The sequence below is a fragment of the Thermochaetoides thermophila genome (assembly GCF_000221225.1).
Source record: "Thermochaetoides thermophila DSM 1495 unplaced genomic scaffold scf7180000011818, whole genome shotgun sequence".
NCBI lineage: Eukaryota > Fungi > Ascomycota > Sordariomycetes > Sordariales > Chaetomiaceae > Thermochaetoides > Thermochaetoides thermophila.
The window spans coordinates 935,751-954,089 of NW_006383034.1; the positions used below are offsets into that span (position 1 = coordinate 935,751).

General features: G+C 56.6%; 5 protein-coding genes across 5 annotated transcripts; 2 read left to right on the plus strand and 3 right to left on the minus strand.

The window, feature by feature from the left end:
• Positions 1-257: 257 nt before the first annotated feature.
• CTHT_0042830 (uncharacterized protein) lies at positions 258-2,050 on the minus strand (the record flags this gene model as incomplete). The annotated part of the gene is made up of 2 exons (XM_006694621.1): positions 258-1,848; positions 1,935-2,050. 2 exons carry the CDS (start codon positions 2,048-2,050, stop codon positions 258-260), a joined length of 1,707 nt encoding a protein of 568 aa, XP_006694684.1.
• A 434-nt stretch (positions 2,051-2,484) lies between these two features.
• On the plus strand, positions 2,485-3,972 carry CTHT_0042840 (uncharacterized protein; the record flags this gene model as incomplete). Its single annotated transcript, XM_006694622.1, has 1 exon — positions 2,485-3,972. The coding sequence occupies one exon, from the start codon at positions 2,485-2,487 to the stop codon at positions 3,970-3,972; it is 1,488 nt and encodes a 495-aa protein (XP_006694685.1).
• A 318-nt stretch (positions 3,973-4,290) lies between these two features.
• On the minus strand, positions 4,291-8,207 carry CTHT_0042850 (uncharacterized protein; the record flags this gene model as incomplete). Its single annotated transcript, XM_006694623.1, has 3 exons — positions 4,291-6,239; positions 6,294-7,854; positions 7,938-8,207. The coding sequence occupies 3 exons, from the start codon at positions 8,205-8,207 to the stop codon at positions 4,291-4,293; spliced, it is 3,780 nt and encodes a 1,259-aa protein (XP_006694686.1).
• Positions 8,208-9,049: 842 nt separating this feature from the next.
• CTHT_0042860 (DNA replication ATP-dependent helicase dna2-like protein) lies at positions 9,050-16,050 on the plus strand (the record flags this gene model as incomplete). The annotated part of the gene is made up of 7 exons (XM_006694624.1): positions 9,050-9,094; positions 9,209-10,756; positions 10,826-10,921; positions 10,994-14,430; positions 15,032-15,092; positions 15,623-15,894; positions 15,963-16,050. The coding sequence occupies 7 exons, from the start codon at positions 9,050-9,052 to the stop codon at positions 16,048-16,050; spliced, it is 5,547 nt and encodes a 1,848-aa protein (XP_006694687.1).
• A 475-nt stretch (positions 16,051-16,525) lies between these two features.
• CTHT_0042870 (uncharacterized protein) lies at positions 16,526-17,826 on the minus strand (the record flags this gene model as incomplete). Its single annotated transcript, XM_006694625.1, has 2 exons — positions 16,526-17,535; positions 17,592-17,826. 2 exons carry the CDS (start codon positions 17,824-17,826, stop codon positions 16,526-16,528), a joined length of 1,245 nt encoding a protein of 414 aa, XP_006694688.1.
• Positions 17,827-18,339: the final 513 nt, after the last annotated feature.

Here is an 18,339-nt window from a genome sequence, read left to right on the forward strand (position 1 = left end):
TGGCTGAAGGCTGGCGGGATGCCACGTTACCAGGGGCAACGATTGGCTGGCTGCCCAACCTGCGCCCAGCTGCAGCCGGCGCCTAGCATCATCCCGTGGATGCCCCTCAACCCCCCCCCCCACAACGCGACGCCCATTCGCTGGTCGCGATACACTATGTAGCTGACCGTCACGACATTGGCCATTTACGTACATGCATTTTCGCCTACCTTCCCTGTTGCTGTGTTGTACAGGACCGCGCACGAACCGCGTCGCGGTCAGGATCCCTTCTGTTGGGCCTTTCTCCTCAAGGCGAGGATGTCGCGCAATCTGACCAACCCCTTCGCTCCCCAGCCGGCCAGTCCACTCTCCACGGCCGGCCTCACCGCAACGTACCAGCCCCACGCCCGTTTGTCCAGTTCGGCCGCACTGACATGATCGGCCCAACTGTCGAACACTATTCGAAGTGCACCGAGCAGTAGGCCGAGGTTCTGTTCTTTTTCTTCCTCAATTGCTTTCAGCGTCTTAGCCTTCTTAGGGCTCTGTGTCGTAGATCCATCGCTCCCTTCCCCCGAGGCTTCTTCAGCCGGAGCGCTCGCAAAGCTCCGCAGAAGATACCGCCGGGCCGATTCAGGCTGATGGATCGGCATTCCTACGACTCCGGTAACGGTGTGCTGCCGGGTGCCGCTACCATAGCCGCCAACGGTAGCCTTGGCCCGCGCAGTCTCGAGGTCCAGGCCCCAGAGCGCCTCACCCCCGAGCGTGACACCGGCGCCGGTTACTCGCAGCCGCTCGCTCAGAGCGCCGGCTACGCAATTGCGCATCAGGCGCCACCGGTCCGGACCGAGCAGGGTGCCACCAAACCACCGGGTCAGCACGACAAGGGTGTCGACGGCCCCGGCTTCCCGCATCACCCGCAGCATCAGGTCGCCGCAACCTGTCTCTCCGTCGTCGAAGCTCTCTTCGCGGATCCGTTGATTTGGGGAACCCTCTGATGGGCGAACCCGATAGGCCCAGGCGTTGTGGGTAGCAGTCTTTAGCTTAGGATTGTCCTCGAGCAGTGACTGTATGAGAGCCCTGCGCTGGGACGGGTCGGCCATGTGAATTGCGCGGGCGACAAAGGTAGAGTCTTTCAGGCTTATGGGCTGGCTGACAGACCATGCGGGCTTGTTGCGTGTCGGCTCATGAGCGAGTGTTGCTGATGAGGCCTGGGTCTCGGTCTCTGCTTGACTCTCTTGTGTCTTTGCCTGCTCTCCCTCTCCCTGCCCCGTCTGCTCACCGGTCTTCCCATCCTCCCCCACGGTCTCCTCCCCTTGCCATCGGTACCCTCCCCGCTTGAGGACGGCAATCGTCCGGCCCATGATAGTCACACGCGGTTGTCCTTCAGCCCAGCCTTCCTCGTCTGCGCTGGGGCCCTTTTCCAGGCCGATGCTGACAGCCTTTGACCTCGAGTTGGCGCTGACAACGGCCTGGGCCAAGCTGAGCCGGCTCGACAGCGGCTGCTCAGGCATGGTGTAGCGCAGCAGCTCAACAGCAAAGGCTAGGACTAGCGGTGCCCTGTTCGTCTCAATGACTGTCTTTGAGATGCGCTCCTCGTCCGTGCAGATGGGCAGCTCAAGGGAGCGTTCCAGCTCTTGGGGGGTCATCTGTGGGGGCTCGCCCAAGACAAACTCGGTTCTAGGACGCTTGGAGCTTGAGCCAGTGGCGTCTGAGCCGGCATGCTTTCCGCCGGCTGCAGTCTGTGTAGGCGAGGTAGATGAGTTGCGCTTAAGCCATGCTCTGCAGGCGTTATGCAGCGCTTTCGCGGCCTTGTCGTCATTGATAGCCGACTGGACGGTAGCAAGAGGTGCTTGAGCAATTTCGGGGATGCTGCGAAGGGGGATGAGGCATGAGCCAAACCATCATCTCCGTAACCAGACAAGTTAAATATATTATGAATTCAGACCGGGATTTACCTCCTGAGGCCAACACCCTGAAGTGCCTTGACCTGAGCCATGGCCTGCATCATGGGTGTCTTGCGCGTCACGGTCAGTAATCGCAGGAGGTCCTGCAGGTCTTGCTGAGTGGCCATTTTGCGTTGTGCTTATGTCTCTTATTTCAGTTAAGATAAGACTCGGGTAACTTTGACTTGCAGTTCTCGATGAATCAACAGCTGAGGGATTGCAAATAGAGCAAGTAAAAGAGGCGATGATGAGATTTGAACGTAATGAAGGCATGAGTGTGAGAGAGGTAGGGGGTGTAGTTCCCTCCTATGTCTGCCTGTTCTGACAGCTGGCAACGCCTGGCAGCCCGTCCGCCGGTTGTCAGATCCGCTTAGATAATCAACAGACCTGTCCAGGAACCGCACGATGATTGGTCTGATTCCCATATCATGTCACACATCCTCATCTTAATGGCCCAAGCTCCTTGAGCATCACTTCTCACCTCTACTGCTCCAGCATCACTGAGGGCCGGTGACGAAGTGAGGGAGCATCTTAGCTCTCCTCTAACTGATTAAACACCACAATGAAGCCTCAAAGGTGCTGGGGTCGCTTGACCCGTCTTCAGCGACTCGGCTGTTCTCCCCTATGTTTTAGGCCAGCACCTCGTCTCAATATCTCCCCAAATCACTCGCCTAAGTATCCGGCCCGTTTCAATGGAACCACCAATGTCACTGGACCGTTCAAAGGAACAGATATCCTCCAAAGAGGAGCGCGGATAAGAGTCCAGCCAAGGGCCCAGGTCGCAAGCTCAACTGGAACTAGTAGTTTTGCCCCTCAGGGGGGTCAGGGCCCCCAGACGAAAGCCCAATCCCTCGACGTCCTCCTGCAAGAGCGCAAATGGCCTCTCATCGGTGCGGGTTTCATGGCGCTTGGCATAGGCCTCTACGTCTCGATCGTCATCACCTCCAGCCTCAAAAAGGACCGTGAAGAAAAACAAACTCTGCAAACCCAAAAACCAGTCCGCACCCCCTGCACCTGCACCTCCTCCCTCCCCTCCCTCCAACCAACTCCCTCCGGCCTCCCCGCCATCCTCCAAGACCCCACAATCTCCCCGGCCGCCCGGCATACCAGCGCCATCTCCTTTGACCGCGGCCTGGACCTGCCCGAGTGGCTGACGGGCATCAAGAAGCTGCGCAAGGCCATCGGCGCGACGGTTCGCGGGCATGTTTTGGAAGTAGCCGTCGGCACGGGGCGGAATATCGCGCATTACGACTGGTCGGAGGTGGTTATCCCGCCGGGGGAGGACCCTGTTGCGAGGGAGCAGAGGCAGCAGGAGAAGATTAGGAAGTTGCTGGATAAGCATTTGCTGGGGAGGGATGATGGGAGTTTGAGCAGTGGAGAGTTGATGAGTGTGAGGGAGTATAAGGAGAGGGGAATTGGCAGTCTGGATGGGGAGTTGCTCAGCTTTACGGGGGTTGATGTCTCGGGAGGGATGTTGGCGGTAGCACGGGACCGGGTGCGGGAGAATGTGCCGGGTTTGTCGAAGGTGATGCGTCGGCGCCGCGCCGAGCCGATGCCTGAGCTGGGGCCGGAGCACACCGAGTCTGAGGTCGTTGTCAACGCGCTGGATAACCGGATCAGGCTTGTTCTAGCCGACGCACTGCACGATCTGCCTGCTCCGGCGGCGCGCGATGAGCGCACTGGGAAAGTGCCTGAGAAGTACGACACGATTGTGCAGACATTCGGGTTGTGCTCGGTGTCTGACCCGTCAGCGCTGCTGGCTAAGATGGCGGCCAAGGTGCAGCCTGACACGGGGCGGATCATCTTGCTGGAGCATGGTCGTGGTTGGTGGGATTGGGTTAATGGGCTGCTGGACAAGTATGCACCGTCGCACTTTGAGAAGTATGGGTGCTGGTGGAATCGAGATATCGAAAAGCTGGTACGAGATGCTGCCGAGGTTGTGCCAGGGCTGGAGGTTGTCAGCCTGACGAGGCCATTGGTGTTCCAGGCCGGTACAACGCTGTTGATTGAGCTGAAGGTGAGCAGCCAGAAGGCTAGGAAGGCTCAATGAGTGAGGATGGGAAATGAGGTATGTATAGGTATGTACACCTATTTAGGGTCCACGTCGCCCGTGTATATACGATGATGTATTTTATATATATATAGATATACGTCTATATGAAAAGGATTATGTCGAAGTCGCGGTCAGGGTCATAAAAGTCCAAGATACACTGTTGAATGGGACCTATATAGAGGTATCGAGATATGCTTGAAACTGGGGGTAGACGAACCCCTGAACCCCAAACAAGACTCCCGTACCTACTCAAGTGGCCCTGTCTAAGGTCAGCATAACAGACACGCCCAAGACATGCTTCTCAAAAGTAAACGTCTACACCCTCGCCCCTGGCACCCAAACCTCCAACCCCTCCTCTCCCCTCCTCAATCCCTCACCACCGGGCAAAACCCTTAACACCTTCTGGAAGTACTTATCCCTAACCATCAACCCAGGCCTGATCCACCAGCCTTGATGCTCCCCCTTCTCTCCATTGTCATCCTCATCCTTCTGATCCAACGGCAACAACCTATACTCCACACTCCTCCTCTGCACCGGCAGTACATTCACTGTCGTCATTTTCGGTCCCGAAAAAGCAAACTCATCGCTCGGCTCCATCGACACCCCAAACGTGAGGAAATGGCTCGACGCATTCTCAATGGTCACCGTCAGCACAATCACCAGATGCCCACCACTCCCTTCATCCTTAGTATTCCCCCTTCGACGGTACGACACCGTCGCCAAAACCCTCGGCTCAGTGCCGAAGATATTAAACCTCGGAATCGGCAGCGTTGTCGTATTAACCTTCTCCAAGTTGCCCCCCTCCGCCCGAGTCCAACGAATCGTCAATGCCATATCCAGCGGCGCTGGTCCGCGCTCATCCAGCGTTGCCCGCTGTGCAGTCAGCTCAAACGCCGCTTGCTCGATGGTCTTGGGCTGTATCAAACGGCCGGAGCCATCCTCAGGCAGGCTGTGCTTGGTGGCGACGGCTGTGCAGCGGAAAAGGGGAGACGGTGAAATTTGCACGGAAACTTCTGTTACGCGTAACGGTTCGGAGGCGAAGGAGGCATAGCGGGTCACGAGACACCAAGCTTGGGAGAGGCCCTTTGGTATGAATGACGGAGTGTCGGGGGAGTTGGGGCCGGGAAGGGGTGCGACGGTGTCCGGGTCGAAGACGCTTGGCCAGGGGTCGGGGTGTACGCGGGGGAGGAGGTCATAGCTTGCTTCGAAGGGGTTGACGATATTAAGTTGGAAGACGGCGGTTTGGGAGATGGGCGTGCCGGGGTTGGTCGGGAGGAAGTAGGTCACTTTGAGGGTCAGGTCGTGGCGGCTGGAGCTCTCGATGGGGGGTAGGTGTAGGCGGATGGTGAGGGATTTGGCGCTGGCGATTGCGCCTAGCTGTGCGCCGGATAGTCTGCTTTCTTCGCTGCGTATGCTGGAGGATGTCTGGCTCTCGCCGCTCGGGAGGTCGACCGTGAATGATGACGGCTTCTCGCCGAATAGAGTAACGTCAAGCTTAGAGAGGGCCTCAACATCCTCGCCGTTCTCGATCTCAAATTCGAGACTGATAGGCTCATCTGTGTAGTATTGTTCCTTCCATCCTAGACTTCTCACCTCCATCTTTGGAGGCCGGGGAAGGACGTGTAACGAGAGGGGCCGTTGGTGTGCAATGTGTTTGACGGCGGACGCAGAGATGTACCAAAGATTTCTGCTACTGTTTTCCGCAAAAGATATTGACTGATTGAGCTTGAACTCGTCATTATCGATCGTGACGACAACCGATTCAGCGTGGGCATCGCCTGGCTCCCGTAGCGGGATCTCCAAGTTGAATACCAGCACTTGCCCAGGGGGCAATCTAAGATCTGCTGTGCCTTTCAAGACAGCACTCTTTTCTCCATCCGAACCAGCGGATGTTGACTTGACATCATCTTCACCAGACTCTCTAGTAGTCAGGGTGAGTGAAGACAGCACGATGTTACCGTGTTTCTGCCGCGTGTCGTCAACATCCTCGTGCTGAAGCACTACTGTGCCAATGCCACCGCTAAAGTTAACTTGCACGCTGCTGAGCTGGAGGAGAGCCGAGCCCTGATGGGCATTTGACCTGATGGTGAGCTGGCAGTGGACGGACTGACCAGCCTTCCCCTCTTCGTCTCTGAAAAGGAACGAAGCCGCAACTGGGGATATGAGTTGGCCGTGTCTGATGTAAATGTCGGGCTTCTCTGCAGTTTCTATATCCTCCAGGGACTTTGCGAGGTTGTACTCCCAGTTGGGCCGTTTTGAGAAGCCTAAATGTCGTCAGTGTTGAAACTTGCAAAACGCTTACAAGCAAGAAGACCTACTTTGTGAGTGGAGCTCCCAGTCAATCATCAGCAGGAGCTCGGCCTCATCCTCCTCGTAAGCAGCACGCCTGAGAAGCCAGTCCATCTCCTCAATGATGGGAATCCAGCCCTCTGTTCTGAAGGGCATGTCCTGCCATAGAGGGCGCAGGAGCTTAATCACGTCCTCCCATCTTTCGGCCATTCCTAGCTCCCTTGCACACTCTAGAGAGACCTCAGCAGCCAACCGCTTTTGGCCCCGTTTGAGAAACTCAGAGCGGGCTCGTATTAGGCGATCCACGATCAGTTTACCGTGCTCTACGCCACCTCCGATCCCGTCGATGGGATATTCCTCGTATGGGTCTGGGCACATGTACGTGTCGTAAGTAAAAGCAGATTTCGCCACAAGAGACGCAGGCGAAGCACTAGGCGGCTGTCTGTCAGATTCTGGGATGGTCCGAGCCAGGGCCCTTCTCGTCTGTGTATGCCTTGCCGCCATGCGATGCCAGTATCCCTGATGGTGCAGCAGCTCCCACGGCTGCAGTCTCTCTCCCATGACACTCTTCTCGGGTGGCAGATAGAGCCGTCCTGAGCTCGGCGCAAGCTCAGGAATGTCGGCTTTGTCGATCAGATCAGCCATGACCGCCGCCCAACGAGCCTCCCAGGCAGCCCAGCCATAGTTGTTGGTGCCCCGACCGCGACGGTCGACAAAGTCGGCTATCCTCTCGCGATGGAACTGCCAGCGACGGCTGGCTGCGCTGTGCTGGCCATTCCACAGCAGGCAGCGGATGCACCGTATAGCGATGATGTCGGCCAGCAGCCGGGCTTCGTTCCAGCGCGGGCTCCAGCTCGGGATGAGCTCCATCACCTCGGTGCTCAGCAATGCCTCGTAGGCCAGTTCATAGGAGCGCAAGGCCACATCCATCTCCAGCCGATATTCAGCAAATGTGGCCGTTTTGAAGTCATAGCGGACATTCCAGCCGGCTAGCGACAGAGTTTGTGAGGTGCCCGAAGTCGGGGGTACGGTTGGCTGGGGAGCAATGCCCCTGCTGCGCTTTTTGCGCGCATGTCTGCCGAGGTCGCGGTAATACTCCAGGGACACTGCGTAGAGTGTGGTAAGCATGTTCTCGGCTACGCGCTCGAGCTCCTCTTGAGACTCGTTCGGAGGCACCAAGAACAAGGCTTTCGCATCCAGGTTGCACCCCCTACGGATCACGTCCAGACGTTCTTGGACGCCCTCCATGGAGGCTGGGTTTGTCCCATCGCTCAAGAGCACAACGGCCAGTTTGGTCTTGTAGCCAGACTGGCTCAGCAGGGCCCTTATGTTGTTGACATCGGTCTTGATCTGATTGTCACAGAGTGTAGAAAGCGTAGGATCCGACACAAGTGTGTAGAAGCAAAGGAGGATGCTTGGAATGAGGTCTTGGTGCTTGCGAATCCAATCGGTATTGATCAAACCATCGGGATAGAGAGGGGACACCGGGCTCAGGGGAGAGTAGGGGGAATGTAATACGGTGGCCGAGGTTGGTGAAGGGGGCTCGAAGCCGTCGGGTAGGCGGGCGCGGCGAGGGGGTAGCAGCAGGGACTATTCACACAGCCTGATCTCAGTTTCCAGCTTCTACTGCCAACGTTCCAGGCAGTAAGTGTCCAGGTAGGACAAATACGCACCCTCTCGGCAGACTTGATGTGGAAGCGGTACTTCCTGGTTGTCTCATTCCTGGCGTTGCAAGGTGAGTTGGAAGCATCACGGTCTTGCATATAGCGCATGAGAGCGCGTGCCTGGTCCGAGTCGAGAGCAGGCAGCTCGGAACGTATGAGAATGGCTTGCTCCTTGAGTGCGTGGCTTAGTTTGGCGTCGTAGGGTGTGTCGGTACATGTGCCCAGGGTCAGAAGAAAGGGGACGCTGTGGTCCAGACAGCCAGGGGGATAGTCGTCCATGGCGGGCGTTAAATAGACGAGACAACGATCGTATTAATTATAGGGTATCTGAACTGAAGCTTTCAATATGTAGATCTGATGCTTGTCTGCGCTGAGGCGTTGAAGCTATCATTAGCTAACTGGATTATGATCCTCAGCTGCGAGTGATATCTGAGTTCTAGAGACCGTCTCGAGCTTCATTCGAGGACCACGACCCGAGATAAATCTACGTGTTGCTTGTTGGGAGAGATCACTCCCAGGGTCTTGGGCTAAGTGTCGAAGCGTATTTCTGCGATCCCGGGATGGTGGTGACAGTGAACGGATGAAGCACTTGGCACAGTGGGACAGTGGGGTTGATGATGTTCCTGAGCAACCATGTCAACTCCTTATCTTATCGGAGTACCCTCACTTGTAAATTACGGACTTTTTCCGTACCGATTACACTACCGGGAATACCCCACGCACGCGTTGGAATATGCGTCTTGACGTGACGCGTCGTGTTATTCTCCTGCGTCTGGGGGCTGTCGCGGGTCTGAGCTCGGGGGTGTGCACCCGGACACTGGCAAGCACCCCAGGCATGTCAATTCCCAGAGTTCGCCGTGTTTAACAGTTGATCTCCGCTTTTTGGACATCTCCCGCAGCAACAAGGCAGGCCAGGCGCCACACACCTGGGAGATTTGGCCATTTCTCGCTCCCGGTTGTTTTTCCTGAAGAGGCGCGCTTATTCAATTAACCCATAAACACAACAACGACACTGCAACGACGACAAGGACGACGCCAAAAGACGTAAAGCAATCCAGGACATTGGCCCATGATCTTGGATACAGTGCCATTTTGACGCTGACATCCCCCTAGAGGCCACAATGCCTCTCCAAAAGTCATATTCAGACCCTAACCGCAGCCATAAGGTCAGTCCCGGTGGTTTAGGATCCCATTGATATTGCCCAAGTTTTGGGACTTTTAGACAAGAGCTGTCCAGGACACTGTGAGAGTCTACCCTCTCAGTTGCTGACCCGATGTAGGGCCAGCGCCAATGGCAGAGATCCAAAAGCAATCCTAATCCTGCCCAACAAGCAGCCCCCAAGCCGCTGCCACCGCTGCCGGTCTCCGACAAGACTAAGAGCAAACTTCAGGCCTTCATATGCGACTCCCTGCCTGAAGTCGAGCCGGAACACAGCGAAACGAAGGAACATGCTGTCGATGACATCGTCAAGCCCGAACCCAAGCATAAGCTCAAGGCACCCAAGGATGCTTCCCTGCCAACAGCAGACGAGATCCAAAAGGTCGACAAGGCCAAAACCCACAAAGCAGCCACTCCAGCAAAGGGCATAAAAGCATGGAAGGAGATACTAAAGCCATCCGAGGCCCCAATTCAGGACAAGAACCAATCCCCTGGCGAACGGTTGTTCTGGCGCAGCGATGCGAACCCCGACAAGCCGGTGGTCATTACGCCACTTTTTACACGCAAGGGCCGAAAACGTGCTAGAAGCTCGTCTCCAGTCTCTTCGCCAGCTGCTAAGGCCACCGCTGCTACCCCAGTTGATCCGAAAAAGCTGGCCCATGCTGCCATCAAAACTCCTCGTGCCGATCCTGCTCTTGACCTCATGGAGCGTTTGAGGAGTGACGGCGTTGGCGCGACTCCGTCAGGATTAACCAAACCTTTGCTTCAACAACTCATGGTATCTTGTTCGCCTCGGCCGAACCAAGACGAGGGCGAATTGCGTGGGAGGTCCTTGAGGAAATCCATTAGCTGCGGCAGCTACTGGCCGAAGCGGCGGAAGCTGGATCGTTCGAATTCCGATATGCAAGAAGGCTCTGGAGAGGGGAATTCTTTACCTGAAACCAAGCTGTCCATGGTTTCTGCCCTTCTCGAAACCGTTAATGGCGAGATTAACAAGTCCAAGGCGGCACAAGCCCAGCAACAACCACAGAAGGAGACCATTCCATCATCATCACCCAACACTCTTCCAGGAAACAAGACTCCTCCTGATAATGAGAGCTGCGGCAGGACCTCGCCTGACCGCCCTCCTCCTGAGAGTTCGCCGTTGGCCCAAAAGTCTTTTCGTGGAAGCAGCCGCATGGACGATGTCTTAGGCAATGACGGTGGCGCTGAAGCTAAAAACGATGGAAAAGATTCCTCGGATTATGATGATGACGACCTTGACGCAGCCCTTATGGAGCTCGACCGAAGTATCAGCGGGCTTGTGCAGACTAGTGGGTCTACATTGGTCGCCCCCTCCGGAGCTGTTGCGAACAATCCAGCTCCGCCACCACCGAAGTCTAGCGACGAAGAATTTGGGGATTTGGATGATGATTTCCTGAGCCAAGCGATAGACTTGGTAACTGAGGTAGAAGCCAGGCAGCCGTCTCAGAATTCCTCTCTGCTTGTACAGCAACAGCAGCAAGACAAGCCGGTTATGCCTGTAGTAGGGGCGGACGATGATGAGGATGATGATGACGACGACATGTATGGTGGCAATGATTTTGATGGCGTTGATCTCGACGAGTTCGAGCAGGTAGCCACTCTAGGCTCCCAAGCACAAGCCGGCTCCCGGCCCTTCTCGTCTAATGTACGTACAGCGGTAAATCAATCCACTTGGTGAAAAAAACTGCAAGATACTAAAGCAGTTGTTGTACAGCCTGATCAGAAGCCCAGAGCCATCCAGCGTTACCTCGTAACCAAGGTGCTCGAGGACTCGTATATTGACCAGTACCAGCGGCAATGCCCTGAGAAGGTAAAGACAATGACTGACTCTTCCCTCCACCTTCTCCCCCCCCCCCGGAATTCAGCCCGCTGACTTGTGTAGATCATCGTTGTGCAGGCCGAGAGGGACAACAGCCTTAAAATGGTCCGTCTCAGGGATGATTGGTACGATACTCAGGCCAGTCCCAAGGCCTATGTCCACATCATTGGGAACTTTGAGCCTACTGGCGAGTTCATAATTGACAACAACAAAAACCTCATCATCCTGCACCCTGATCAGCTTATTTCAGCTACCGTAGTAGCTGATTCCTTTACCTGCATGCGCCGTGCCGTCCTCCAGGATCGCGTCAAGGCTGCCAGCGATTCCAGTCCTGCCCTGGTCTACGGTACTCTCCTGCACGAAGTCTTCCAGAGCGCCCTAATGGCAAACCGATGGGATGGGAAGTTCCTACAGTCCGTGGTTGACAGCGCGCTAAAGAAGCATCTCGAGGACCTCTACGTTATCCGAGTCTCGATCGATGACGCCCGGTCCTACCTCATGTCCAAGATGCCCGAGATGCAGTCGTGGGCACAGACCTTTGTCTCCGCGACCCCTAAGCCCAATGCTTTGGTTCAGGGTAGGAACGGCGAGAGGGTCAATATGTGCGTCAGCAAGCTGCTCGACGTCGAGGAACACGTTTGGTCGCCAATGTACGGCCTGAAGGGCAACATCGATGCCACTGTCCAGGTGACGATGCGCGACGGCAAGACCTGGAGGACGCTGACGGTGCCATTCGAGGTCAAGACCGGCAAGAATGCGACGGCGAACCATCAGGCTCAAACAGTGCTCTACAACCTGCTTCTGTCGGACCGGTACGACGTTGACGTAGTCTACGGAATCCTCTACTACATGGAGTCGTCGCAGACCCTACGCATCCCGGCCATTCGCCACGAGCTTCGGCACATGATCATGCAGCGCAACCAGCTGGCCTGCTACATCCGCGAGCGTAGTGTCCGGCTGCCGCCGATGAAGCGGAATCAGAACGCCTGCAGCAAATGCTACGCCCAGCAGTCTTGCTTCACCTACCACAAGCTTGCTGACGATGGCAATGGCGAGACCAGCGGACTGGAAGAGAAGTTTGAGGACCTCGTCAAGCACTTGACCCCCAGGCACCGCGACTTCTTCCTCAAGTGGGAGGACCTCCTCACTAAGGAGGAGAAGGAGATGCAGAAGCTGCGTCGCGAGCTGTGGACCATGGTTAGCACGGAGCGCGAGAAGCTGGGCCGCTGTTTTGCCAATGTCATCATCGAGGAGGGCTCAGCCTCGGAGTCTGGCAACCAGACCAAGATCAACCGCTTCACCTATACGTTCGTCAAGGAGAACCCGCCGCCCAACTTCTCGTTCCTCGAGTCACAGCTCACTGTGGGCGAACCGATCGTCGTGTCCGACGAGCAGGGCCACTTTGCTCTTGCTCTCGGCTATGTGACATCCGTTAAGAAGCACAGGATCACGGTGGCCGTCGATCGGCGGCTGCACAATGCGCGCGTCCGGCAGCCCGGGTTCGATGAGGTCAACAATCAGGTCTTTGTCGGCATTATGGAGGTCGACGGGGGCAAGCAAAAGACCAAGGACGAGGAACCGGTGCGCTACCGGCTGGACAAGGACGAGTTCAGCAACGGCATGGCCACTGTGCGCAACAACCTCGTGCAGATCATGACTGACGGGCCGTTCGGGTCCAAGATCCGCCGGCTCGTTGTTGATCTCGAGCCGCCTCAGTTCAAGCAAACGCCGACTCAGTACAGTTTGACGGGTCGTGATAGCCTGAACGTTGACCAGAAGGCGGCCGTTGAGAAGGTCATGAGCGCCAAGGACTACGCTCTGGTGCTTGGTATGCCGGGTACAGGCAAGACGACGACTATTGCCCACATCATTCGGGCTCTTGTAGGTCAAGGCAAGACGCTGCTCCTGACTTCGTACACCCATACGGCCGTCGACAACATCCTGTTGAAGCTGCGTCACGACAACATCCCCATCCTGCGCCTGGGCGCCCCAGCCAAGGTACACCCCGAGGTTCAGGACTTTGCCATCCTCGCCGGCCAGCCTATGTCCTCGATCGAAGAGATCCGCCGCGCCTGGCACGAGACCCCCATCGTGGCGACCACCTGCCTAGGCATTAACCACCCCATCTTCAACGAGCGCATCTTCGACTACTGCATCGTCGACGAAGCCTCACAAATCACCCTCCCTATCTGCCTGGGCCCAATCCGCATGGCGCGCGCTTTCGTTCTCGTCGGCGACCACAACCAGCTACCCCCTCTCGTCCAAAACGAGGAAGCTCGCCTTGGCGGCCTGGACATCTCCCTCTTCAAGCTCCTCTCCGACGTCCATCCCCAGTCCGTCGTCAACCTCGAGCACCAATACCGCATGAACGAAGACATCATGACCCTCTCGAACATCCTCATTTACAATGGCCGTCTCAAATGCGGCACCGAGGCCCTCCGCCACGCGGAGCTCGACATCCCTGACATGAATGCCCTCCGCTCGCGGCACTTCGACGTCGCTTCTTTCCTGGCCCACTCCCAGAAGAAACTCCACACCAGCCCGACCAAGTCCAAGACCAAGCCCTCTTCGTTCTGCCCTTCCCCTCGGAAGGGTACCTGCTGGCTGGCCGACCTCCTCGACCCCTCGGCCCGCGTCCGCCTCGTCAATACCGACCCCTTGCTGCCCCTCTCAAGGGAGCAGTGCACCGCCCGCGGCAACCGCATCGTGAACCCGTGCGAAGCTAAACTTGTAGCCCAACTTGTTGACGCCCTCATCGTAGTTGGCGTTCCTGCGCGCGAGATCGGCGTCGTGACGCACTACCGCTCGCAGCTGGCCTTACTGCGGCACACGCTGCGCGGCCTGGTAGCCGGCGGGGATGCGGTGGTCGGGGATGTGGAGATGCACACGGCAGACCGGTTTCAGGGGCGGGATAAGTCGGTTGTGATATTGAGTCTGGTGCGGAGTAACGAGCAAAGGTCAATTGGTGAGTTGTTGAAGGATTGGAGGAGAGTGAATGTGGCGTTTACGAGGGCGAAGAGGAAGTTGCTTGTTGTGGGGAGTAGGAGCACGCTTCGTGGGAGCGGGAATGGGAATGCAGCAGGAGGGGATGAGGAGATGTTGGCGCGGTTTGTGAGGTTGATGGAGGAGCGCGATTGGGTGTATGATTTGCGCAAGGACGCGCTGGATGGGCATTTCTGGCCGGCAGAAGTGTTTGCTGCGACGGGAGCTAGCGTCCCGACGCAGAGGCAGGAGGTGAATGTTAAGGGAGAGAATGGCTCGCCCGTGAAGAGCTCGCCCAAGAAGGGAGTTGTCATGGGTCAGCTGAGCTCCAGCCCTAGAGGGAAGGAGAATAGTCGGCCTGGGCAGGCGGTTACGGGTAAGACGGCAAAGACGACGAATGCTGCCGCTGTGGCTGGCAGGACTGTAATGCCGAAGAAGACGGCGAGGATTAATGAACGGGCGATGATGCGCGGCAAGCCGGTTCTCAGGGATATTCTGAATGATGCGATGGATGGGGGGTATTAGTCATGGAAATGGCGCACTGCAAGTGGGATAGGGTGTTGGGTTCCCTTTCTGTTTTTCTTCCTAAGAGCAGGATTAGCTGGATGGAAGTCACCTTGCATGTATAGGATTCGATTGTTAGCTGTTAGGGTACCACTTAGGTATGGATACTATGTTGGGTCCTTATCATGTATAAGGGGTGTCGGAGTAAGGTTGTTGGGGCTGTTAGTGTTGGTGTATGGCTAATAGAGCATATCTGGGTACAGAACACATAGGAATCATATTAACAATGTAAAGCAACAAAATAACTATCTACGTTCAAACAGTGTACGAATCTCGAGTGTTGTTGGTCAGCCTAGTGCAAGCGGATCTGCCACCGCAAGTGCTTAAAGAGCCACGATCTGACATGAACTTATCATTATACAATTGGAGCTTCGTGTCAGCAATTCTGAGTCACTTTGGAGAAGGCATGCTCACTTCCCAACCATTTACTAGTTCTTTTAGGATCTTGGCGTTGTGAGGCTTCTTGGAGGCTCAGGGGCAGTTCTTCCACTCTCTGTCTGGTTTTGGGGTTAGGGTCCAGTAGCTTCCTTTTCTGTATCACGTGACATAATCAAGCCCACCAACCTTTGCCTTCCGTCCAACGGCGCGCCAAGCACCAGGCAAGCTTAGCTCAGCAGTCAGTTGCTTGGTACTTTGCTGGTGGAGGATCGCAGCCGACCGACCGACTCCCGGGCGGGCCATCCAATTGCTCGCTTGACTCGGAGCCTGCACGACACCTCAACCTCACACACTCCACATCCGACGCCCACCCGTCGCCCCCCTCCTCTCCAGGTCTCTCTCTCTCTCTCTCTCTCTCTCTCTCTACTCTCTCTCTCTCTATTCCTTCCTCTTGACTCACGACACTCCACGACGAGGAGGCAGACAGACTAGCCGAGAAAGAGCGACAAGTGCGAACGTCTGTCCCTCGGCTTGTCAAAAAAAAAGCCGCCCAGTACCTGCGAACCCAGCCGTTCGAACCAAAGAGTTTCTGTCATCAATTCGCTCTCGGCCCAGCTCAGCTGCAAGCTTGCGAAAGCGAGTCAAATAACTCGATTGATCGGCTGATTCTTCGCCTTTCAAATTCGCCACCGAGATCAGCCCTACCTTCCAGAACTCCTCCCCTCACCAAATCACCAACCCCCTCACACCAAAAAAAAAAAAAAATAGCCCGTCACGACTCGCCTCGCCGCCGCGGCGCTCTCGCGCGCGTCCACTGTGTCTTCGAAGGCCCTGACTCCGGCCCGCTTCCGCTTCTTCTCGACTACGCAGCGCCGCGCGGGTGGCCACGGCATGCAGTACGACCCGCCGACGGGCTGGCTTTGGGGTGTGCGGCCCGGCGAGAAGTACCAGAACGAGGGGTGGGAGGGACCCTTCTTCTACGGGTTCTGGGGCAGCCTGATTGTGTTTGCCATTGCGTATGCGTATAAGCCGGATACGAGGTATGTTTTCTACCTGGAAAATATGAAGTGGACTGGAGGGAAGCACATCCGCTGATAGCCAAACACAGCATTCAGACCTGGGCGCTCGAGGAGGCGCGGAGAAGGCTAGAGGCTGAGGGGATTTTGGAGGATCCTAACCCCACGAAGAAGGAATAGATTGCATCATCAATACACAACCAGCTAGCTGGCTGATGGGATCCAAACAATGAGAGGGATTATGTAGATCATGAGAATGGACGGATGGACGGAATAAGAGGAGAGGTGTGTGGGTGCTGATGCTGGGTGACGTACGTTAGACGGGGGCTTTGCAGTTTTTGCATCACCGGCTTGAGAAAGAGAGATATACACGCGGCTGCGCATGCATTCTTCAGATAACGCACACTTTTACGTATACGTATATATGCGGCTCGAATGTGCATTTCCTTATGTTGCTTAGACCAAGGGGGGATGGGCTAGTGGTCATGGGGAAGGGAGGTGGAATTATGACCCAAAATCGACACCCGGCATGTGATACCAGAGAACCCTCAAGTGCAGCTAAACCAACGTGGTATCCTTCATTTTTTTTTTTTTTGTCGCTTCCCTGCCTGCTATGTACGACACGCCATGCTCCCAAACCCCAAACCCACTTCTTCTAGCAAATGTAGCTCCACTCGTGCTCATCATCACCATACTGCCGGGCCTCGATCCACTCCTTCATCTTGGCAGCGATCTCGCCCGACTCCTCATGGTCCTTCAAACCGCAGTTGATCAGCTTGCCCTTCCAGCTGATGTGGCGGACAGGGCTGACAATGGCAGCCGTGCCCGAGCCGAAGGCCTCAATGAGACGACCCTCGTTGGCAGCCTCGTCGAGTTCCTTCATGGTGTACTTGCGCTCCACGACGTTCCAGCCCTGAGGAACAAGACGCTCGCGGGCCAGCGACAAGACCGAGTCGCGGGTGACGCCCTCCAGGATGGTGCCGTCCAGCGGCGCCGTGATGAGCTCCTTCTGGCCCGTCTCCTTGTTGCGCAGCGCCACAAAGAAGTTCATAGTGCCCACCTCCGTCACATACTCCTGCTCGCCGAACAACCACAAGTTCTGCTGGAAGCCGCGGCCCATGGCCTCGCGCTGCGGCACCACGCACGGCGCGTAGTTGGCGCCCAGCTTCTTATCGCCGACGCCGCCGGGCCAGGCGCGCACGGCGTAGTCGGTCGCCTCGAGCGAGACAGCCTTGAAACCCGTCGGGTAGTACGGGCCGACGGGCGAGGCGATGACGAAGAGGAGGGCCGAGCCCGGCGGGCCGACGCCCAGTGTCTTCTGCGTGCCGATCAGCGTCGGACGCAGGTACAGAGAGTAGCCGCGCTCTTCGGGAATGAAGCGGCTCTCCAGCTTGGTGAACTTGGCTATCAGCTCGATCAGGGCGCTGCCGTTGAAGTTGGGCAGGGCTATGCGCGCGGCGGACTTGTTGAAGCGCTCCATGTTCTTGTCTGGGCGAAACAACCGGATGTTGCCGGCCTTGTCCTTGTAGGCCTTCATGCCCTCGAAGCACTCGAAGGCGTAGTGGAAAACGCAGGTGGCCGGGTCGAGGGACAGGTTCTGGTAAGGCACGATGCGCGGCGCTTGCCAGCCCGTGGTGTTCTGCCACTCGATCATGAGCATATGGTCTGTTGTTGTTAGCTTCCTGTGTCCAGGGTCACCGAAATTGGCGTCATGGACCTACCGGTGAAGTTGCGGCCAAAGATGAGGTCCTTGGCAGCTTTGAGCGGCTTGGGGTTAGTTGTCCGCTCGATGACGAGCTGGGACGGGTCAATATCGGCCAGTTTCGTCTCTGAAGCAGCCGGAGCAATGCTGTACTGGCGCACAGCCTGCTGCCACGCAGGAGCAGCAAGGCCAGTTCGCCCCGCGGAGAGAGCCGAAGCGTGGGCAGCGCTCCTGAATAGTTGATGCCGCATCATGGTCGCGGCTTATAGATGTTGATGTAAAGGAAGATGGAGGATGGAGGGGCAAAAGCCGAGATCTACACAGTCATGCAATGGGGAGGAGACAATGGGGGGGGGGGAAATTTGGGAAAGATGTCAAGAGTCAGAGAAAGGCCAGTAGAGGGCCGGTCTGCATACGGATATGCGGTGCTGACGGATGTCGATGATAAAGCAGGTGATAGGGGCCGCGAGTAAGCGATGAAATCCCCAAGTTTCCTTCTCTGGAACCCAAATTCTCGGAGGCGCATCGGAGCACGCTGCTGTTGCGCGATTGTGCCGAGTCAGCGGGTTCGAGCCAGACCCTTGGCCCATCATGGGGCTTATCGACAATGTTGGAACATTTGATTGGTTGATGAACAACGTTGGCTATCGCTGTTTAACAGCTTTCAAAACGCGTGCTAAACGGACTGCTCTGGGCGGATGTCAGGGCCGGGGTCGACCCACATGCCGCAGAGGGGTAGGTTCCAGGCTTTGGCTGGCGTGAGGCTT